Raw genomic sequence first — 17282 nt, 5'->3', positions numbered from 1 at the left:
CTTGTAGTCTCCACACGTCCCATCTGTCCACGTCTGTACCGCCGCTAACTCTCAGGGGCAGAAGGTTACAGTTTTTATTCTGCTCCAAGCGCCTCTCTCCAGGGAGTATTTTACACTGAGGTCTATTTAGTTTGCAGGTTCTAGTCCATGACTGGGGCTCCTGGGCACTAAGTTTATACAAATAATGTAAAAGAAGGAAATTGCATTTACTTCCTCAAGGCAGGGGCCTCTAATGTTGCACATCGACTCAGCTGCCTCATCGAGAGCCTGCGCTCCCGTAAAACACAAATTAAATAACAAAATAATTCACAGACTGAGCCACTGCAAAGTAAATGGGACACTCAGAAACCTGATTAGTTGTCACTTATTCGCAGTATAGTTAAGGCTAAGATTTTGCCACAGATATTTTTAGTAAAAGTCACAGACAGATCATGGGCAATAATGAAAAATTCATGGAAGCCCATACCCTGTCTCTGACTTTTACTAAAAATATCCATAATATGAGCTGCCTGGACAGCTGCGGGCGGGCTGGGAGCTCCAGGGTCCCCTTCCGCTGGTGGCTCTGAGCTGTGGGGGTCCCACCTGTCTCCTGCGGCAGGTGGGAGCTCTGGGGATTCCCCCCCCCCACCTGCCGCCCACGAGCTCCTGGGATTCCCCCTGCTGCCCATGGCATCTGGGAGCAGTGGGGCGGGGGGGGGGTCTGCCTGCCGCTGGCGGCTGCTGGGGGCTCCCACCACCTGGGGCTGGGGGGGCTACTCCACAGCACCCTCCCTCCACAGGTAGCAGAGGACCCTGGTGCTCCCAGCTGGTGCTGGCTGAAGTCGCAGAGGTCTTTGGAAGGCACAGAATCTGTGACCTACATGACTAAATTGCAGCTTTAATTATAGTACCTGGACACCACAATGAGGATCAGGGCAACAATGCACCCAGCACTGTGCAAACAGAGACGATCCCTTCCCCAAAGATCTCACAATCAAAACAGGGAAGATAGACAAAAGGTCGGAGGAAACAAAGTTATCACTCTTGTCCCTTGAGCCGCAGGTCAATATTGCCTTTCCATTTGCTCTGGAAAATAATCATTCCCTCTCAAATTTGTGTTTTGTGCTGGTGAAAAGTGCCAAACTGGCTGAAGCTGGAAATTGGATAATGACCTCTCCTGCCTCTAGGACAGGTACAGTATAGGCACTGCCCCAACAAACGTGCATCAGCCTTAATGTAGGAACATGCTCCAGGAGCGAGAGGGGACTTCAGACTCTCCTGAGGCTGCCAACAAGAATGCCAAATGAGAATTTTTTTTTATTATGCAAAGACTTGTCCACTAGAAAGTGGACCAAAACCCACCAAGTCAGTGCACGTAGGGGTTACGGAACAGCCATTAGATAGTGCCCTATGGTGGGATAGCCATTCCCAACTCGACCTGCACTCAAACAAAGACTCAAGAGGAGAAAGGGTCTGTGCCCCATTGTCAAAGCATTGACCCCTCCCCTACCATTTTTAATTTCATGTGTAAGTCCAACTTTGTTTGCTCGCATGAAGCACACAGCAATGGTCTTGAGGCCCTAAAGTAAGCAAGCAAGTAAGCAAGCAAGTAAGCAAGTAAGAAAGTAAGAAAGTAAGAAAGCAGAAACCACTGCATTGTGGTTGTAGCATAGGAGGCAGAGTGAAGTATGAGCCACATGTTAGGGTCTTCAATTTTTAAAAAACATAGTGCGGCTTGGAGTTCCTGTCACGTAAAGTATCATCATGGAAGAAGCAAGCTTTATTTTAAATCAATGAAGCTTTTCCTGCTGTGGTTAGCGCTGTCTCGTTGCATCAAAGCAGTATCATAGCAGGGCACTGAATGGGCACATCATTTATTTATTTATTTTTGAAAGCAGTAATATGACCCTTAATTTACAAAATGAATTCACCAATATGCCAACAATGGCTGGTAATTTGGTGCTTAATTGCAAATGTAGCTTGTTTTCAAGCACAGCACGAAGAAGTTATATTCAAGCTGGTTTGAATAATGGGAGCTTAGGTACACAAATGTGTAGTGCAGGCATCATCAACCTTTGGCACGCGGCCCGCCAGGAAAAGCCCCCTGGCAGGCCGGGCCGGTTTGTTTACCTGCCACGTCCACAGGTTCGGCCAATCGCGGCTCCCACTGGCCACGGTCTGCCGCTCCAGGCCAATGGGGGCTGCGGGAAGCAGCGGCCAGCACATCCCTCGGCAGGTAAACAAACCGGCCCGGCCTGCCAGGGGGCTTACCCTGGCAGGCCGCGTGCCAAAGGTTGCCGATCCCTGGTGTAGTGTGATGGGCAGATCAGCCCCCCACTGGTACCGAGGGGGTTAATCCTTCCCTTCTAGCAGAGGAAGCCCCACCCCTGAGGCTCTGCTGGGCATGCTCCACCTGGAAGTCAGGTATAAAAGCCTGCAGAGCTGCTTACTCAGGGCTGGCTGATGAGAAGGGGCTCCAGCCCATGAGCCATTACAATGCTTTCCTACAAGAGCTGAAGAGACAGAAACCTGGATCAGAGGCCTGCTGCTATTGGAACCCCAGGGTGTGTCTGGTGCTGAGGTGCTTGGAGACCCTGATACCCTATGGACCACTGCTGCAGGGGAGCGGGTAGGAAGTGACCCAGGAAGGCTAAGGGAGTGGTACCTCACACCCTTATAAGGTCAGCCTGTTTCAGTAGAATTTCCTGCTGACCCCCTGGCAGACTACTCTGCTGCTGACAGGGCCCTGGGTTGGGTCCTCCTACCCCCTTGTGATGGTCACTAGGCCTCCTGTTTTGCCTCCAAAGGGGGAAGTTTTGACTCTGGCTGCTAGGCTGTGCTACCCCACTAGGGGAGGGGAAATTGGGTGAACTCTGGACATTGCCCCACGGGCATATTGAATGGATTCTGGCCATTCTCTGGCTGACGGCTGGGGGTGTGTGTAAAAATAGATGTAGCTGTAGAGAGATGGGATTACCTCCTGCCCCCCCTTGACTTAAGGGATTGATGAGGTACAAAACCCACCACAGTACCTTCCTCATAAATGTGTTTGGTAAATCCAACCAGCAGCTTCTTGCGGCAGTTTCTCCAACTTCCCCCCAACTGCAGGTGGATTGTGGCCTCTAACGAATTTGTGCTTTTACTGATTTCTTGAAACTAAAAACTTAGTTTGCCAAAAGCTGCTCTCACTAAAAGAAACATACAATTCAAAAGTCTCAATGCTTTCCAGAGACACAAGTGCTGAAATTGTCTGCCTTGTTTGTCAATAGACCTCTTAACCCAGGGGCGGGCAAACTTTTTGCCTGAGGGCCACACTGGGTTTCTGAAATTGTATGTGCCTCCCTAAACAGCCAGGCATGGCCTGGCCCACCCCTCCCCCCTGGCTTCTTGCAACCTGACAGCCCCCCTGTCCCATCCGTCCCCTGACCACCCCTGGGTCCCCTGCCCCATCTGACCACCCCTTCTCCCTGACTGCCCCTTGCCCCTAACTGCCCCCCACCACCCCATCCAACCCCCCTTCTCCTTCCTGACTGCCTGCCCCCACCCATTCAACCCTGTTCCCCACCCTCTGACCACCCCCTAAACTCCCCTGCCCTCTATCCAACACCCCCTCCACCCCTTACTGTGCTGCCTGGAGCACTGGTGGCTGGCAGCGCAGCTGCACCAGGACGGGCAGTCACGCAGCACAGAGCATCAGGCCAGGCTCTGCAGCCCCGCTGCCCAGAGCATCGCAACACACGGTGGCATGACTGTGGGGGAGGGGAGACTGCAGGGGAGGGGCCGGGGGTGAGCCTCCTGGGCCAGGAGCTCAGGGGCTGGGCAGGACGGTCCCAGGGGCCGGATGTGACCCACAGGCCACAGTTTGCCAACCTCTGTCTTAACCCAAGTTAAAGTAAAACTACTAACATTTGTCCCAAAACATGTTTTTGTAATGTCCACTAGAAATGTCTTTTTTTTTAATTCCAGGGGAAGCAGTAATTCTTTAAAGAAAACATTTGATTTATTTGAAAACATTTTTTCAGAAGGAAATGCATTTTTAAATATTAAGTTTAAAAAGTCAATTACAAAATTTTTTTTGCCAGAAGCTGGGAATGGGTGACAGGGGATGGATCACTTTCTGATTATCTGTTCTGTTCATTCCCTCTGGAGCATCTGGTATTTGCCACTGTTGGAAGACAGGATACTGGACTAGATGGACCTTTAGTCTGACCCAGTTTGGCCTGCCTTATGTTTGATCATTTCAAAATATTTGGTTTTAAGTTTCAAAACAAACTCAAAATTGCAGAATTTCCCACCAAACAGAAAACCCAGATACTATTTAAGGGCCCTGGCATTCTAAAATGAGAGCACCTATTCAGCCCACTTGGTGCTTAAATCCAAGTGATTTACAAGCAGTTCATGGATATATGCATAAAATACCAATGGTACTTTGTAATTTTTACACTTCTAATTTAACTAGCATCCTGCAGAATCAGTATCTAAATGTCCAAGTTATCTTATGGATGTCTTTAACATGGTAGTTTTCTGCTGTTGCAGTCACATTTGCAGGTCATGAAGTATCATGAAATAGAAGCTTGAATGTGAAAAATTATAGAAAAGGTAAAGAATTAAGATATTTTTGATAATATCTGGCCTAGTGTTTGTTATGAAATTGTCATTACCACATCTACTAAAATCTGATTTATGACTATTTTAGCACTAGATCTTATTGCCTGGTACTACTGCTGGCATTTAAGTAAAAATAGACAATGAATTTTTTTAAACATGGGTTTTTTTACATTTAAACTTAGTTATCCAAGCAAGAAAAGTCAATTTAGCTATGTCTACACCAGTTTAAAAATACTTTTCCAGAATGTATACTGCACAAGGATCACAAATGCTAGTTTTCAGTGCTACAAGAAATGAGGGAGTAGCCATCAGGACAGCATCTGGGAAACTAACACTTCCATTACAGTGTGTGCTCCAAAGAAATTAGTGAACTAGCAGAGAAAAACCCACCTGCATCCTGCCCAGCTTCCCCTTTTTCCCCATCAACTTTTTCAACTTGTCTAGAAGTGTGACAGGATGAAAACACATTTACTTGGCTAAAACCAATCACTTAATTACAAAAGGATTGATATTTTCTGGCAAACTGTATGGCTAGGTTCTTATCCAAAGTTTGTAAGCAAGATGTGGTTTTCTGGCTTCCCTGCAGCAAATTTAGCTTCTAATTAAATTCACTGCACCTATTCTGAAAATCATGCCCAATAACTTATTCCGAGAGCAGAACTGGTCATCCTAACAGCTTAGCTTTCTGGAATTAGCATTACACAAGGAAAAGGTGAGTTAAATTATTTCATTCTTTGCATGTTAAATTCAATGGATCAGGAAGGTTTTTTTAAACTTTGGTATCTCCTTTTCCCTAGCAGATATATACTAATCCTCTGCAAACAGTTGCTGTTCTGATTAATGCACTAAAACTTGGTAGTAAAGTATCAATTTTGAGTATCTACTAAATAGCCTCAGATTTGGGGAAAAAACCTCTGAACAGCCAAGACAAAATGGCTGATCCTTGTAAAATGAAGGATGAGTCTTTGGAAGACATTCATTTGTTATTCCAAAAGTCTTCTGCCAGAATTTTTTTTATAAATCTTCCAATCATACAATGAAATGGCTGATGCCATATCATTTATCAAGTCCTGCATCTTTGCTTCATGGCTTGCAGGCTTTAATCATTCATATGGCATACATAAGTGTTCTAAGAGCTTCACAGCATTGAAGTTACTTCTCTTCATATCACTTGCACCTTGCATAACTGATTGTAAGGTATCATAGTTGTGTGGATTTTTGTGCTTGTCAAAAATGGAGCCTGATATTAGACTGAAATACTCTTTAGTAACAATAGTTTAAGTTCTCAAACACACAGATCAGCCTGATCTGAAAGGAAACTTCATGGCATGTTTCATTTAGGGTTTAATATTATGGAGCTTGACAATTACAATAGAACATGCAAAGACTAGGAGACAAGCAACTCAACACATTTTATATGTCAAGTAGATTGGAACTACTAAAATCTAGAGTTTAGTCTCCATGTCTCTACTGTACTATAAAACTTGTCATCCAATGCCAGGCTTTAAAGAAGGATGGGGTCCTTAGTGATGTCTGTTCTTTAAATCTTTCAGGAAAACAGTATATTCATTCCTCTTGACAATACTGAATATTCTGTTTTCCTTATTCTGACTAGTTTGGAGTATCCAATTAAGTGAGCTGTAGCTCATGAAAGCTTATGCTCTAAGGTTAGTCTCTAAGGTGCCACAAGTACTCTCTTTATGGGTACAGACTAACACAGCTGCTACTCTGAAACCTGAGCAAGTCCATCTAAAAGACATTAAATCAAAAGTCTGAAAACTAGATATTTCAGTTAGTCTAATTGGTTCTGTATTTCTAATTACCACTCAATTCTCATTCCATCATGAGTCTGACAATTGCTAGCTATATAGGAGAGACACTGAGATGCAAACTGAAGAGAAACAGCTTAAAACCTCAAACTTTTCACTGAATACTTTTATAAAAAAGTTTGCTATACTGAAACATAGGAATACATATATTAAAGTGATCAGGGCACATGAATAGTTATTTAAACAAGATTTCAATACATGTGGAATTCTGTCACTAACAGCCTCTTGGTTACTACACTGGAACAAAATCAACCAACCCTTATTACTTTTGTATACTGTAGCTCAGTCAGACCACAATTCAGCAACTGATTTAAAAGTTAATATTGCATAAAAATTAGGGGCATACATCTAAAAAATATTTATAAAATAGGCACCTGTTTCTCCTGTGCATTAAACAAATTCTTTGCATCAAGAGGCACAGGCTAAATTCAGATTTTCTAAAACAGACAACATACTTCAAGGGATGTAATCAGTTCCTGAATGGTTTTAGTTACATAAATTTCTTCAAACATTTTAGGCTATTGCACATAATTTTTAAACAAATCAAAAGACCCAAGATTAGAACAAATGAGAATAAAGTCCTTAAATGCAAGAACTTGGAACACTGAAATTGTTTTATCCACAGCTTTTATAGGGCAATTAAATACTATTCAATACATTTTCAAAAGCAACCTTTATTTCAGTATGAAACACTGTCTTCAATATTTAAACTGCCACATATCATACTACAAGGAATTTGTTTAATGGGATTACCACCAGACCTGTTGCAGAGACTTTAATTACACTATAAAAAATACAATTTTTTTAATACAACCAAGCTGTACAACTTCCTCCCCCAAACTATGATTTTTTTTTAAAAAGTTGTGGCACATCTCTACATAAAACCCTGAGGTGAAAGGTTAATACAATAAAAATGAAGCTTTTTTTTTAAAAAGGTAATGTACATGACTTTACAAAAGTTTTTTAAAAGGTAACTTAATGTTACTCTATACACTGTTAAAATCAATTTGAGATCTGGAGGAGAGCCCATAAAAGTTCTTTAGAGCCCACTTTAAATACTGGCTAATGCCGGGATGGGTGCCATTTGCCATCTCTGTAGTTCTCTCTTCTGTTATAGTCATGGCTCCAGCCATCATGGCTCCTGTCTTCATAGCAGTACTCATCCCTGTTCCCTCTAGAATAGTGATCAGATCCAGCATCATGAGGACTCCTGTCTTCATAGCAGTACTCATCTCTGTTCCCCCTGTAATGATGATCAGATCCATAGTCTCCAAAACGCTGCTCACGGTTAAAATGTCTGCTGTCCATATAAGGATGGGAGTTCAGCCTGTTCTTGCGCTGTGCTGACGATCCATCTGGACGACGCTGCATTTGTGAGCCTGAAGACTGATTAAATGAATGACTCTGCTGCTGCCCCAGTGAGATATAACTGGACTGATCTGCATGTGGAGAACCATACTTTCCACTGTATTGTGACTGCTGCCGTGTACCACTATTCATCTGGGGGGAAAAAAAGGCTAATCAAGAAAGAAGTCTAGCTGATTCAGTATCCATCAAATCAGCATTTGGTTCTGCTGAGATTGGATGACTACTGGAACAGCTTAGCACTCCATGGTGCAAGATTTAGGACAGTTTTTTAATGCTTACAAAGGGCTATGAGTTCTGCATTACATATAGTAAATACAGGAGGAATACCATGCACTATGTGCATCAGCATTCATGGCAGCCGCACACTCTCTACTGGAGACCTTAATGTCATACAGTATTTTCATCCCTCTAATGAGCCAGGCCTGCTTAACTCTTCTAAATGATATACTAAATAAAATTCAGGATAATAAAAAGCAAGAGCATTTAATTTCTTTGAGGTATAGTTTTGGTTGAAGAGATTACACAAACAGTTGACCCAAAGGAGACAAATAACATACTGACCTATTTTTGGCGAGTGAGCATTTGTTTTCAGAAGTTGACACAAACAATGAAAAAATCAGAGCTGATGGTTTTATTCATATGGATGCTAAGTTGTCCTTTGTGGAACAGTATTTGCTCCTCAGCTGAAAAGCTTTGATGTGAATACTTACTAACAGAAGGACTGGATGCAGGTTCACAGAGTAAGTTTAGACGTAAACACTGATTGCTTTATCTATAGTTACTCTTTGGTTCAAAGAGTTTTCAGGCACTAAACACTTCAGTGGCAGGAACAGTAAACCTACTGCAATCATACTTTCAACACTCCATAAACACATTCCTGTGAATCAGTATCTGTTAAATAAGTATCCCTAAGTAAAAAAGTACTTAAAATTAAAAGGAGAGAGTTCTTTCATGTGTTATCCACCTACTGCTTGTGACCACTAGGTTTAGATTTTCTGTTTCTATTGACTTAACAGCATACCATTTGTCTCTGAAGGTTATCAGGAGATGAGAAAGACCTCTGCAGCATCTGCGTGGATGTGAATCCTGTTGCTAACGTGTTATCTGTGCTCCTATCATATCTGCTGAAGAAAGATTGGGAATTTTAGTGTTTCAAACCATCATTGTGCAAGCTAAAGGGGCATCAGCCGCCTAATCACATTAGTTTTTTTTTTTTAAAAAAAAAGTCATGCTGTAATTTTCTTTAAAAAGTCTTGCTTATTTTGTGTATTTGACAGCCCTTTGCCCATTGTTATTTCCCCTTTTCTGTGTGGGTCTTTCACACAGCAATGGAAAAACATGCTTAAACAGGGAAGTGACTCAGACCACAAGAATTGGCAGGTGGACTTTGAGGCAGGAGTGATTGAACCTGAAACTGCTTTTCACTTTTCTCAAAAGGGACTAGCCATCAAGGTAACAGCATACCTTTAATGTTCTTACTAATTGGCAATACTTATTTAGACCATTAGGTTTTGGGCCACTAAGAATACATATACCTGTTCCATAAGGAGAGAAGCTGTAAAGATTGTTTGGAATGCAAAGTAACTAAAGGTATCATTTGGAAAAACAAACTGCTTCCTGGTTCTGAACCAAATTATACTAGAGGAGGTAGCAATTTTTTTGTATGCTGAACTGCATAAATTTACTCTATTTGCACTATGACTACTTCAGTGATATCATTTGAACAACATACTGAGCTAAAGGCAATTCACAATTTCATTTGATGGCACCACAAAAAGTCTGGATAGAGATTTCTATTTACCACTGAATTATTCAATGCACAAAGTTACATCCATGGGGGTTGTTTGTGGTAGATGTGTCAATAAGATTTTCTAAACATCTGCATGAATTAACAATACTCAATAGTTCAGTTAAAGACCTGCTGAAGTTTTATTTGTACACTATCAAAACAAGAATCAAATCTGCATGGATCATTTACATTTAAGTTAGCTATTACACTTGTACTTGACATCATTCTTGTCATAACTTACGAGTTAAAAAGAAACCGTCCAGTAAGACTGTATTCATGTCCAGAGACTAGGGCCTGGTCTACACCTAAATTAGGTCAACCTATTTATGTCACTCAGAGCTGTGAGAAATTTTGCACCCTGTTCACTGTAGCTAAGTTAACCTAACCCACGCTATAGATGCAGTTAAGTGGACCTAGCTACCGCTTCGCAGACAGGCGGATTAACTACATCAACAGACAACCCCTTCTGCCAACGCAGAAAGCATCTACACCTCAGCAGCATACCTGCAACTCTTCTGTTGCAGCTCATGTAGAGTAGAACTAGCCTAGTTTTAAGTGAATCACCACATAAGGCTCAAAAGTATTGCTTTTGATAGTGGGTATACTAACCCATCAAATAGTGGGCACTGAACACTATATTCCTCTGGTAACCAGAAATCCAATTTTGGAGCTGATAATTTTGGCACCTTTTTGATTTTACAGAAAGAACGCAGGATTGCTTTGCTTAGTATATGCTAAGTGTCAGCTATTTTTTCCAATATGATCTTACCCAGCTTTTCATTTAGATCTGTTTAAAAACCTACATGCAGGATTTCAGTTGAGATACACCTGACCAGTTCTGTGAAGTCTCAGATCAAGCTTCACAACACAGCTTTTGTAATAAAATAATTAAACTCTACAGTCTACAGCAACACAGAGGAACAAAAACCAGAGACACTAAGGGCAAGGCTAAACTACATCTGTGCCGCTGCACTGCTGTAGTGCATCTAGTGAAGATGTGCTATGCCAATGGAGGATCTCCCATTGGCATAGTTACTCCACCTCAGCAAGAAGCGGAAGCTATGTCAGTGGGAGAGCATCTTCTGCCAATATAGCACCTGTGTGGACAGCACAAAACTTGCATCGCTGAGGGAACGTGGGGGCCTTTTTCCACATCCCTAAGTGACGCAAGTTAGATTAATTTAAGCAGTAGTTTAGACCTGCCCTAAGTTACTACAAATTTTCTATTTTCACTAGATTTTTCCTAAAAGAACACAGCTCACTAGAGCATATGAAGTGGAAAGCTTTAGAAAACTAGTGTTTCACATTGGGTATGCATTTTTCAACCTTGTTTTCATAAAAAAAACCCAAAACCACCATATACTTTTTTCCCCCTCACAATAGATTCCTAATTTTTATTTTGTTGCCCTAAGAGATACAACTGTGCTCCACCTACAAACAGTATAAATGAATAGGAAGAGAGCCTCACACTGGAAAGAAGGTACAACTGCTACTCTGCCCAGAAGCAGGACAGCAGCCACAGCAAAGTCACCATATATTAAATTACAAAAGTATATATTTGATTAGTACTTGCTGGTAGGTGGGATAGAAGTCTTTACCTGTTTGAATTTGGTGTTGAATGTGGTGTGCTGGAAGGACTTGTATTAGCAGATCCATGCTGGGAATAAGATGAATTGCCATCTTGAGATGCATGACTACTCCCTGAATTAAAACAAACATTTTATAAGACAACCTAAAGAACAAATGGAAGTTTGGATAAGAAGTGAACACCTGTTAGAAGATGGAAACACTTTTGCATTGCTTTTAATTAGCTTTGGAGTTTCATCAGTGAACCGTCAAGGCACACAATCAGGTTTACAAAACAGGGTGTTGCAATTGTTTTAATACCCAATGGTAAAGATGCAATCAACTTGCAACATTCTGGCTAGTAAACCTAGTTTAACTGCAATCAGATACAACTGTCACTAACACGCCAGTAACAGTAATTTGTAACCCCTGCCCCTCCCCCAACTAAAGCATGAGGAGTTTAGAGCAGCGGTCCTCAACCAGGGGTACATGTACCCCTGGGGGTACATCAACTCATCTCAATATTTTCCTAGTTTAACAGGCTACATAAAAAGCACTAGTGAAGTCAGTACAAAACTAAAATTTCAGACAATGATTTGTTTATACTGCTCTGTGTATCACACACAGAGCAGTAAAGTACAATATTTATATTCCAATTGATTTTATAATTATATAGTAAATTAAAAAGTAAGCAATTTTTCAGTAATAGCATGCTGTGACACTTGTGTCTTTTTATGTCGGATTTTGTAAGTTTAAGTCAGGTGAAACTTGGGGGTTACACAACACAAATCAGACTCTTGAAAGGGGTCTGGAAAGGTTCAGAGGCACCGGTTTAGAGTATTTCTTGGAGCTATAAAATAGATAATCTAAACATATAGCAGAAAACCTGAAGAGTGAGCTCTCCTTACCTTGTAGGAAAGCTTATGTTTCTTAAGGCAACCCATTTCACTAATGGTTTGAGCCTCACCTATTGAAAGCAACGGACTCATCAAGGCAGGGATCATCTCTTATGCCATACACCACTAAGCGCAATAGGGCAGTAATCTTAGTTGCAACCACTAGATACTACCATAATCTATTAATCTGAGCTTTGCCTCCGACTCCAGTGTGTACTGTATTACACTCCAAATGACTAAACTGTGCATTCACTGAACTCAATTTTTTCACCTATGTAACAGGCAGGAATATATTTAAATGGATTGTTTACTGACCCTACTTATCTGGTTCTACATATATAAACCTTTTGCATGAAACCCCAGAAAATAAAGTTAATGAATTCTATGGCCCACCAGAGCAGTTCATAAGGCTTGCAGCCTGTTTCAACATAATACGCTAACAGCCAATTTATTAGCTTTTTGTCATGCTTACGTCATTTTAGTTTGCACAAGTGTGTTAACAGGTTTTCTAAATACGTACAAAACATGCTGAACTTAAAATATCAATATAGATGACTTTGTACATATTTTAAGATTTAATCTGTTTGACCCACACAAAGTTGGGTTTATGTGGCCCTCCTGTGTAATAAGGGTGGGCACCACTGATCTAAAGGATTACCACCACTTTTTGAGCATTCTTATCCAAGAATTCCAATAGATATTTCCTTCCTCTTTTCCGGAATCAGTCACTCCCACTGGCAAACCCAGGCATTCACTCAGACTCTATACTGTTGCCTCCAGAACATTATACAACCTTATGACTGTACCTCTTCCAAACCTCTCTAGCATTGGGGTGGGGGGGTGACGGGGACTAGAAACAAAGATTTCCCTCTTTCTGAGCATGCAAATTCCAACTCTCCTGAATTGGTTGAATTTGTTCAACAGCAGCAATTTATCCCTACGTGAGAGAACTTCATTTGCCATCCTATCCATTTCCAAAACAGTCTTATATTCAATAATCTGCACCCTCTATATTTTTGCTTACCTTCCTCTCTGGCAAACCTTATTACTCCCTGTACACTAATACAAGACCTCACTTGTTGGTTAATGATCAAAACTGAGGTCAGAGACTAGGACTTTTGTGAAAAACAAATCCCACCATTTGAGTCTGAGCCATTTCTGCTGTTTCAATGCTATTAGACAATTTTGGGTATACACTCAGCTAAATCGGAAGCTTCCCCCCCACACCCCCATACTGTAGATTTGAACAGCCTTGAGAAAAATGTAGAAGTTCTCTAAATACATAGATGTAATTGATTAGGATTGCTATAGTCACCATTCACACAACATTTGCAGTGTAAAAAACAAAAACCTGAAATCAAAGTTAACACTAAAAAAAACAAACCAGCTTATGCTCAGGCAGAGCTGACAGACAAGTCTCCTGCTGCAGGAAAAGTATAATAAGGAAAGGCTAGTGTACAAATCTGTTCTGACACCTTCATTTCACAAATATACCAACCATTAGAAAAATGAATTACAATTTGATATCCTACAATGACTATCCTTTTTACCTAAAAATATTAAATATAAATAGTCAAGTTTTTTGTGAAGGGGGAAAAAGATAACTCCACTTTGCCTAAAACAACTAGATTGTTTAAATGTTTATTTCATGGATACCTGATCGGAACTGAATTTTGATGGGCCTTCCAAAAAGTTTGATCCCATTAAGCAGACTCATTCCATAAGGGACAGATTCTTCGTGTTTGAAATTCACAAATGCAAATTGCTTTGGTTTACCATCTCTATCCTTAGGTATTTTAACTTTAATTACTGGACCTGCCTGCAAATCAAGAAACAAAAAATGTTAAATAAAAATGGAGCAAGTTCAGAAGAGTTTTACTCTTACAAAGAAATGGAAAAGGAAATCAAGAAACTCATAAGCAAGCACACAAACACCACCACACACATGCCAGTTCTGCAGAGAAATGTTACATGCACCTGTATTTAAGTGAAGCTGTTTGGGGCAGCAAGTATCTTTTTATTATGCGTGCATTCAATGTCCTGATACAGTGTCCTCTAGGCACTACCACAATACAAAGAGTAATAAGAAGCAGTTGTAGTTATGCAAGCCACCTATGTTACTCTAAGAACAAAACATGTACTGCAATAGAAGGGTAAGACTACCTCAAATTAGAAAGGGAAGAAAGAGACCAAGGAATAGGCTTGATCAATACTGCCAGCCACAAGCAATCAAAAATAGTGACACTGGCTTAAAAATCATGACATCTGACAATACTAAGTTTTGGTTTCTGTGTTTCCTGGTTTGAGCCTTTAGGTCACATTTCAAGCTTTCCTTCACAATTATGACAAATTTTTTTTAAAAAAAGTGTTAGTTGATGGTTCAGTGGTGAGGCACTGAACCATCTTAATACTAGGGAGACTGGAGTTCAAGACTGGTGACTTCCTGTATGACCTTGAGTATCAGAAGGGTAGTCCTGTTAGTCGGGATCTGTAAAAGCGGCAAAGAGACCTGTGGCACCTTACAGACTAACAGACGTATTTATTGGAGCATAAGCTTTCGTGGGTGAACACCCACTTCGTCGGATGTATGACCTTGGTTAATTCATGTAGCCTCTCTGTGCCTCAGTACTCCACCTATAAAAATGAGAATATTCCTCCACCTCAGAGTATTGAGGACAATAAATTAAAGTGTGGTGAAATGCTTTGAGATCTGCTAATAGAAAGTGCCGTAAGAACTATGTGGTATTATTATTCTTCAATCTACTTCAGTAGTTGTGCCTTCACAAAAAACCCACATATAATATCATGAGCCTAGCAATAAAATTGTAAGAGTTTAACAGTGCTGATGCAGGATTTGAAGTGCAAAATTCTCTGATCTACCTTTTGCAGGAGATCAGACTAGATCAGGAGTTCTCAAACTGTGGGTCAGGACCACAAAGTGGGTCACAACCCGTTTTAATGGGGTTGCCAGGGCTGATGTTACACGTGCTGGGGCCCAGGACCGAAGCCAAGAGCTTTAGCCCTGGGCTCAGGCTTTGACTTTAGCCCTGGGCACAGGGGCTCAGGTTACAGGTCCCCTCCCCCCCGGCTGGGGATGAAGCCCTGGGCTTCAGCTTTGCTCCCCACCCTCTGCAAGGGGTGGTGAGGCTTGAACTTTGGCCCCTCCACCCAGGGCGGTGGTGCTCAGGCGGGCTGAGACTTCGATCCCACCTCCTGGGGCCACGTAATAATTTTTGTTATCAGGAGGGGGTTGCGGAGCAATGAAGTTTGAGCATCACTGGACTAGATAATCAAAATGGTGATTGCTGGCTTTAACATCAGAGCGTGTCTACACTGCACAACAAAGCCCAAGCTCTGACTCACGTTTGAGCCCAAGCCCCCTTTGGTCCACGCTCAAATCCATCTGACTGAAGCCAGCAAGCACTCAAGACCCTGGTCCCGAGGGCCCTGCTAGAGGGGCGGGTGGGGATCCAAGCCCCGCTGTGACTGGCATCCAAGCCCTGCCGTTTGGCAGCGCAGAGCCTCAGGCCAGGCACCGCCTGCGCAGTGCGGCGGGGACGCGTTCGAGACCCGGCTCCAGGGAGGGTCAGCCCCGCTTCACAGGGCAGCGTGGACGCCTGAGCAGGGCGGCGAGACCCGGCTCCAGGGAGGGCAAGCGCCGTGCGGACGCTCGCGCGCAGGCCGAGGCACGCGGAGGCCCCAGAGCGGGGCGGAGACACCCTGGCCTCAGCCGGGCGGCGGCAGCGGGCGGGGACCGACCCCCACGGGAGCCTCCCCGGCCGCTGCGGAAGGGGAGCCCCGCCTGCCGGGGCGAGGCGCCGATGCGGGGGAGGGGGAGGACGGCACGGGCAGGGTAGTCCGGGCCGCGCGGGGCTCGGCCGGGGCGAGCGGCCCGGGCCCGCGGGCGGAGCCTGGGCTGGGGGCGGGGCTGACGCCCATCGCGGGGGGGAGGGGAGAAGGCTGCTGCCAGGAACCGCCCGGCCTCGTCCTGCCCTCTCAGATCGCCCCCCCCGGAGAGCGCAGAAGCCGGTACCTGGTGGAAGAGCTCGAAGATCAGCTCCTCGGTCACCCGGGGGTCCAGGTTCCCCACGAACAGGGTCCGGTTGGCCTCGGCCGCCGCCGCGCCCATCTCCACGCACGGGCCCTGACTGACTGCGCAGGCGCCAGCAGTGCATTGCGCAGGCGCAACCGTTCGAGGGCGAGAGCTTTACGCCTTCACGGGAGAGCTTTACGGTGGCGGGCGGGCGCGCGCATGCGCTCGTTGGCTGGGGAACAAGTATGGTGGGGTCTCCGCTGTGCGCATGCGCGGCCCCAGGTATTAAAAAGCCACGTGTTCCACTCCCTGACCCTCCCTGCCTGGGCTACTTTAGGAGGGGAATGAGTACTGCTGGGGGAGTGGCTGGTGCCAAGGAGGGAGAGGGAAGGAGCGGGCCAGGAGGTGGGCTTCAGCTCAACTCTCTGGTAGCCACAGTCTTGCAAAAATCTTGAGGCTGATTTTAAAAATAATGAAATTCCAAAAATATCATGGTGAAGTGGGGGTGGCTTGCTTTGCCTTGCAGATGTTGATCCTTTAGGTCACAGTTCAAGCATTTCCCCTCAACTGTCAGGGGCTTGGAAACCTGTTTTTTGTTAAGTCTCATATAATCATATGACTCCAGAAGCTGGGGCTTCCAGAGAAACACCTCCTGTCGTGAGAGTTGGCAATACTGTAAAATGATACAGGAAGCAGTAGGTGAAATTATTTGACCTACTTAGCAGGAACTCAGCCTAGATGATCACAATGGTAATTTCTGACCTTTAAAATCTATATGTCTGGGATGTCCTGTTTAAGCACGTGGGGGAAAGGAAAAGCTGTAGAAAGCACGAGCGCCAGTATGTGCCATGGTGCTGTGAGAGAGCGAATGTTTCCCAGCAGCTGCAAGGGACATTTGTTGAGCAAGAAACTAACCACACAGATAGCTGAGGGGTGTGACACAAAGTATTATGCCCAACAACATCAAATATGAGCAAGTGTAAGAAAGATACTACCACAGACTACCAGGAATCCCAAGATTTATCATAAAACAAAACAAAAACAAAACTGTGCCTTACCTTGAAAGATGGCATTCTGCTGTGTAGCAACCTGCCAACTGATCCAGAATGGACAGTAAAGACAAATAGGCAGAGAAACTCTAATTATTTACATATTTTTTAAAAAATAGCCCTGCATGTGTTGTTTTTCAGCCCAACATTCTGAAAGGACAGATG

The 17282-nt window shown here is 43.4% G+C and overlaps 1 protein-coding gene across 4 annotated transcripts; it reads right to left on the bottom strand.

Annotated features, from left to right (window-relative positions):
- Positions 1–7101: 7101 nt before the first annotated feature.
- On the bottom strand, positions 7102–16246 carry RBM7 (RNA binding motif protein 7). Of its 4 annotated transcripts, none has more exons than XM_074936749.1 (5): positions 16069–16236; positions 13692–13854; positions 11172–11274; positions 8806–8905; positions 7110–7916 (listed from the first exon to the last, which is right to left on the bottom strand). In XM_074936749.1, the coding sequence occupies exons 1-5, from the start codon at positions 16162–16164 to the stop codon at positions 7479–7481; spliced, it is 900 nt and encodes a 299-aa protein (XP_074792850.1). In that variant the 5' UTR covers positions 16165–16236; the 3' UTR covers positions 7110–7478. The 4 variants fall into 4 exon arrangements, with proteins under 4 accessions (XP_074792852.1, XP_074792851.1, XP_074792850.1 ...); XM_074936747.1 differs by having other exon boundaries at positions 8806–8908; positions 16069–16235; XM_074936751.1 differs by lacking the exon at positions 13692–13854 and having other exon boundaries at positions 7102–7916; positions 16069–16246.
- Positions 16247–17282: the final 1036 nt, after the last annotated feature.

The sequence above is a fragment of the Natator depressus genome, chromosome 22, assembly GCF_965152275.1.
Source record: "Natator depressus isolate rNatDep1 chromosome 22, rNatDep2.hap1, whole genome shotgun sequence".
Classification (NCBI taxonomy): Eukaryota; Metazoa; Chordata; order Testudines; family Cheloniidae; genus Natator; species Natator depressus.
This window is presented reverse-complemented; position numbering and strand designations above follow the sequence as displayed.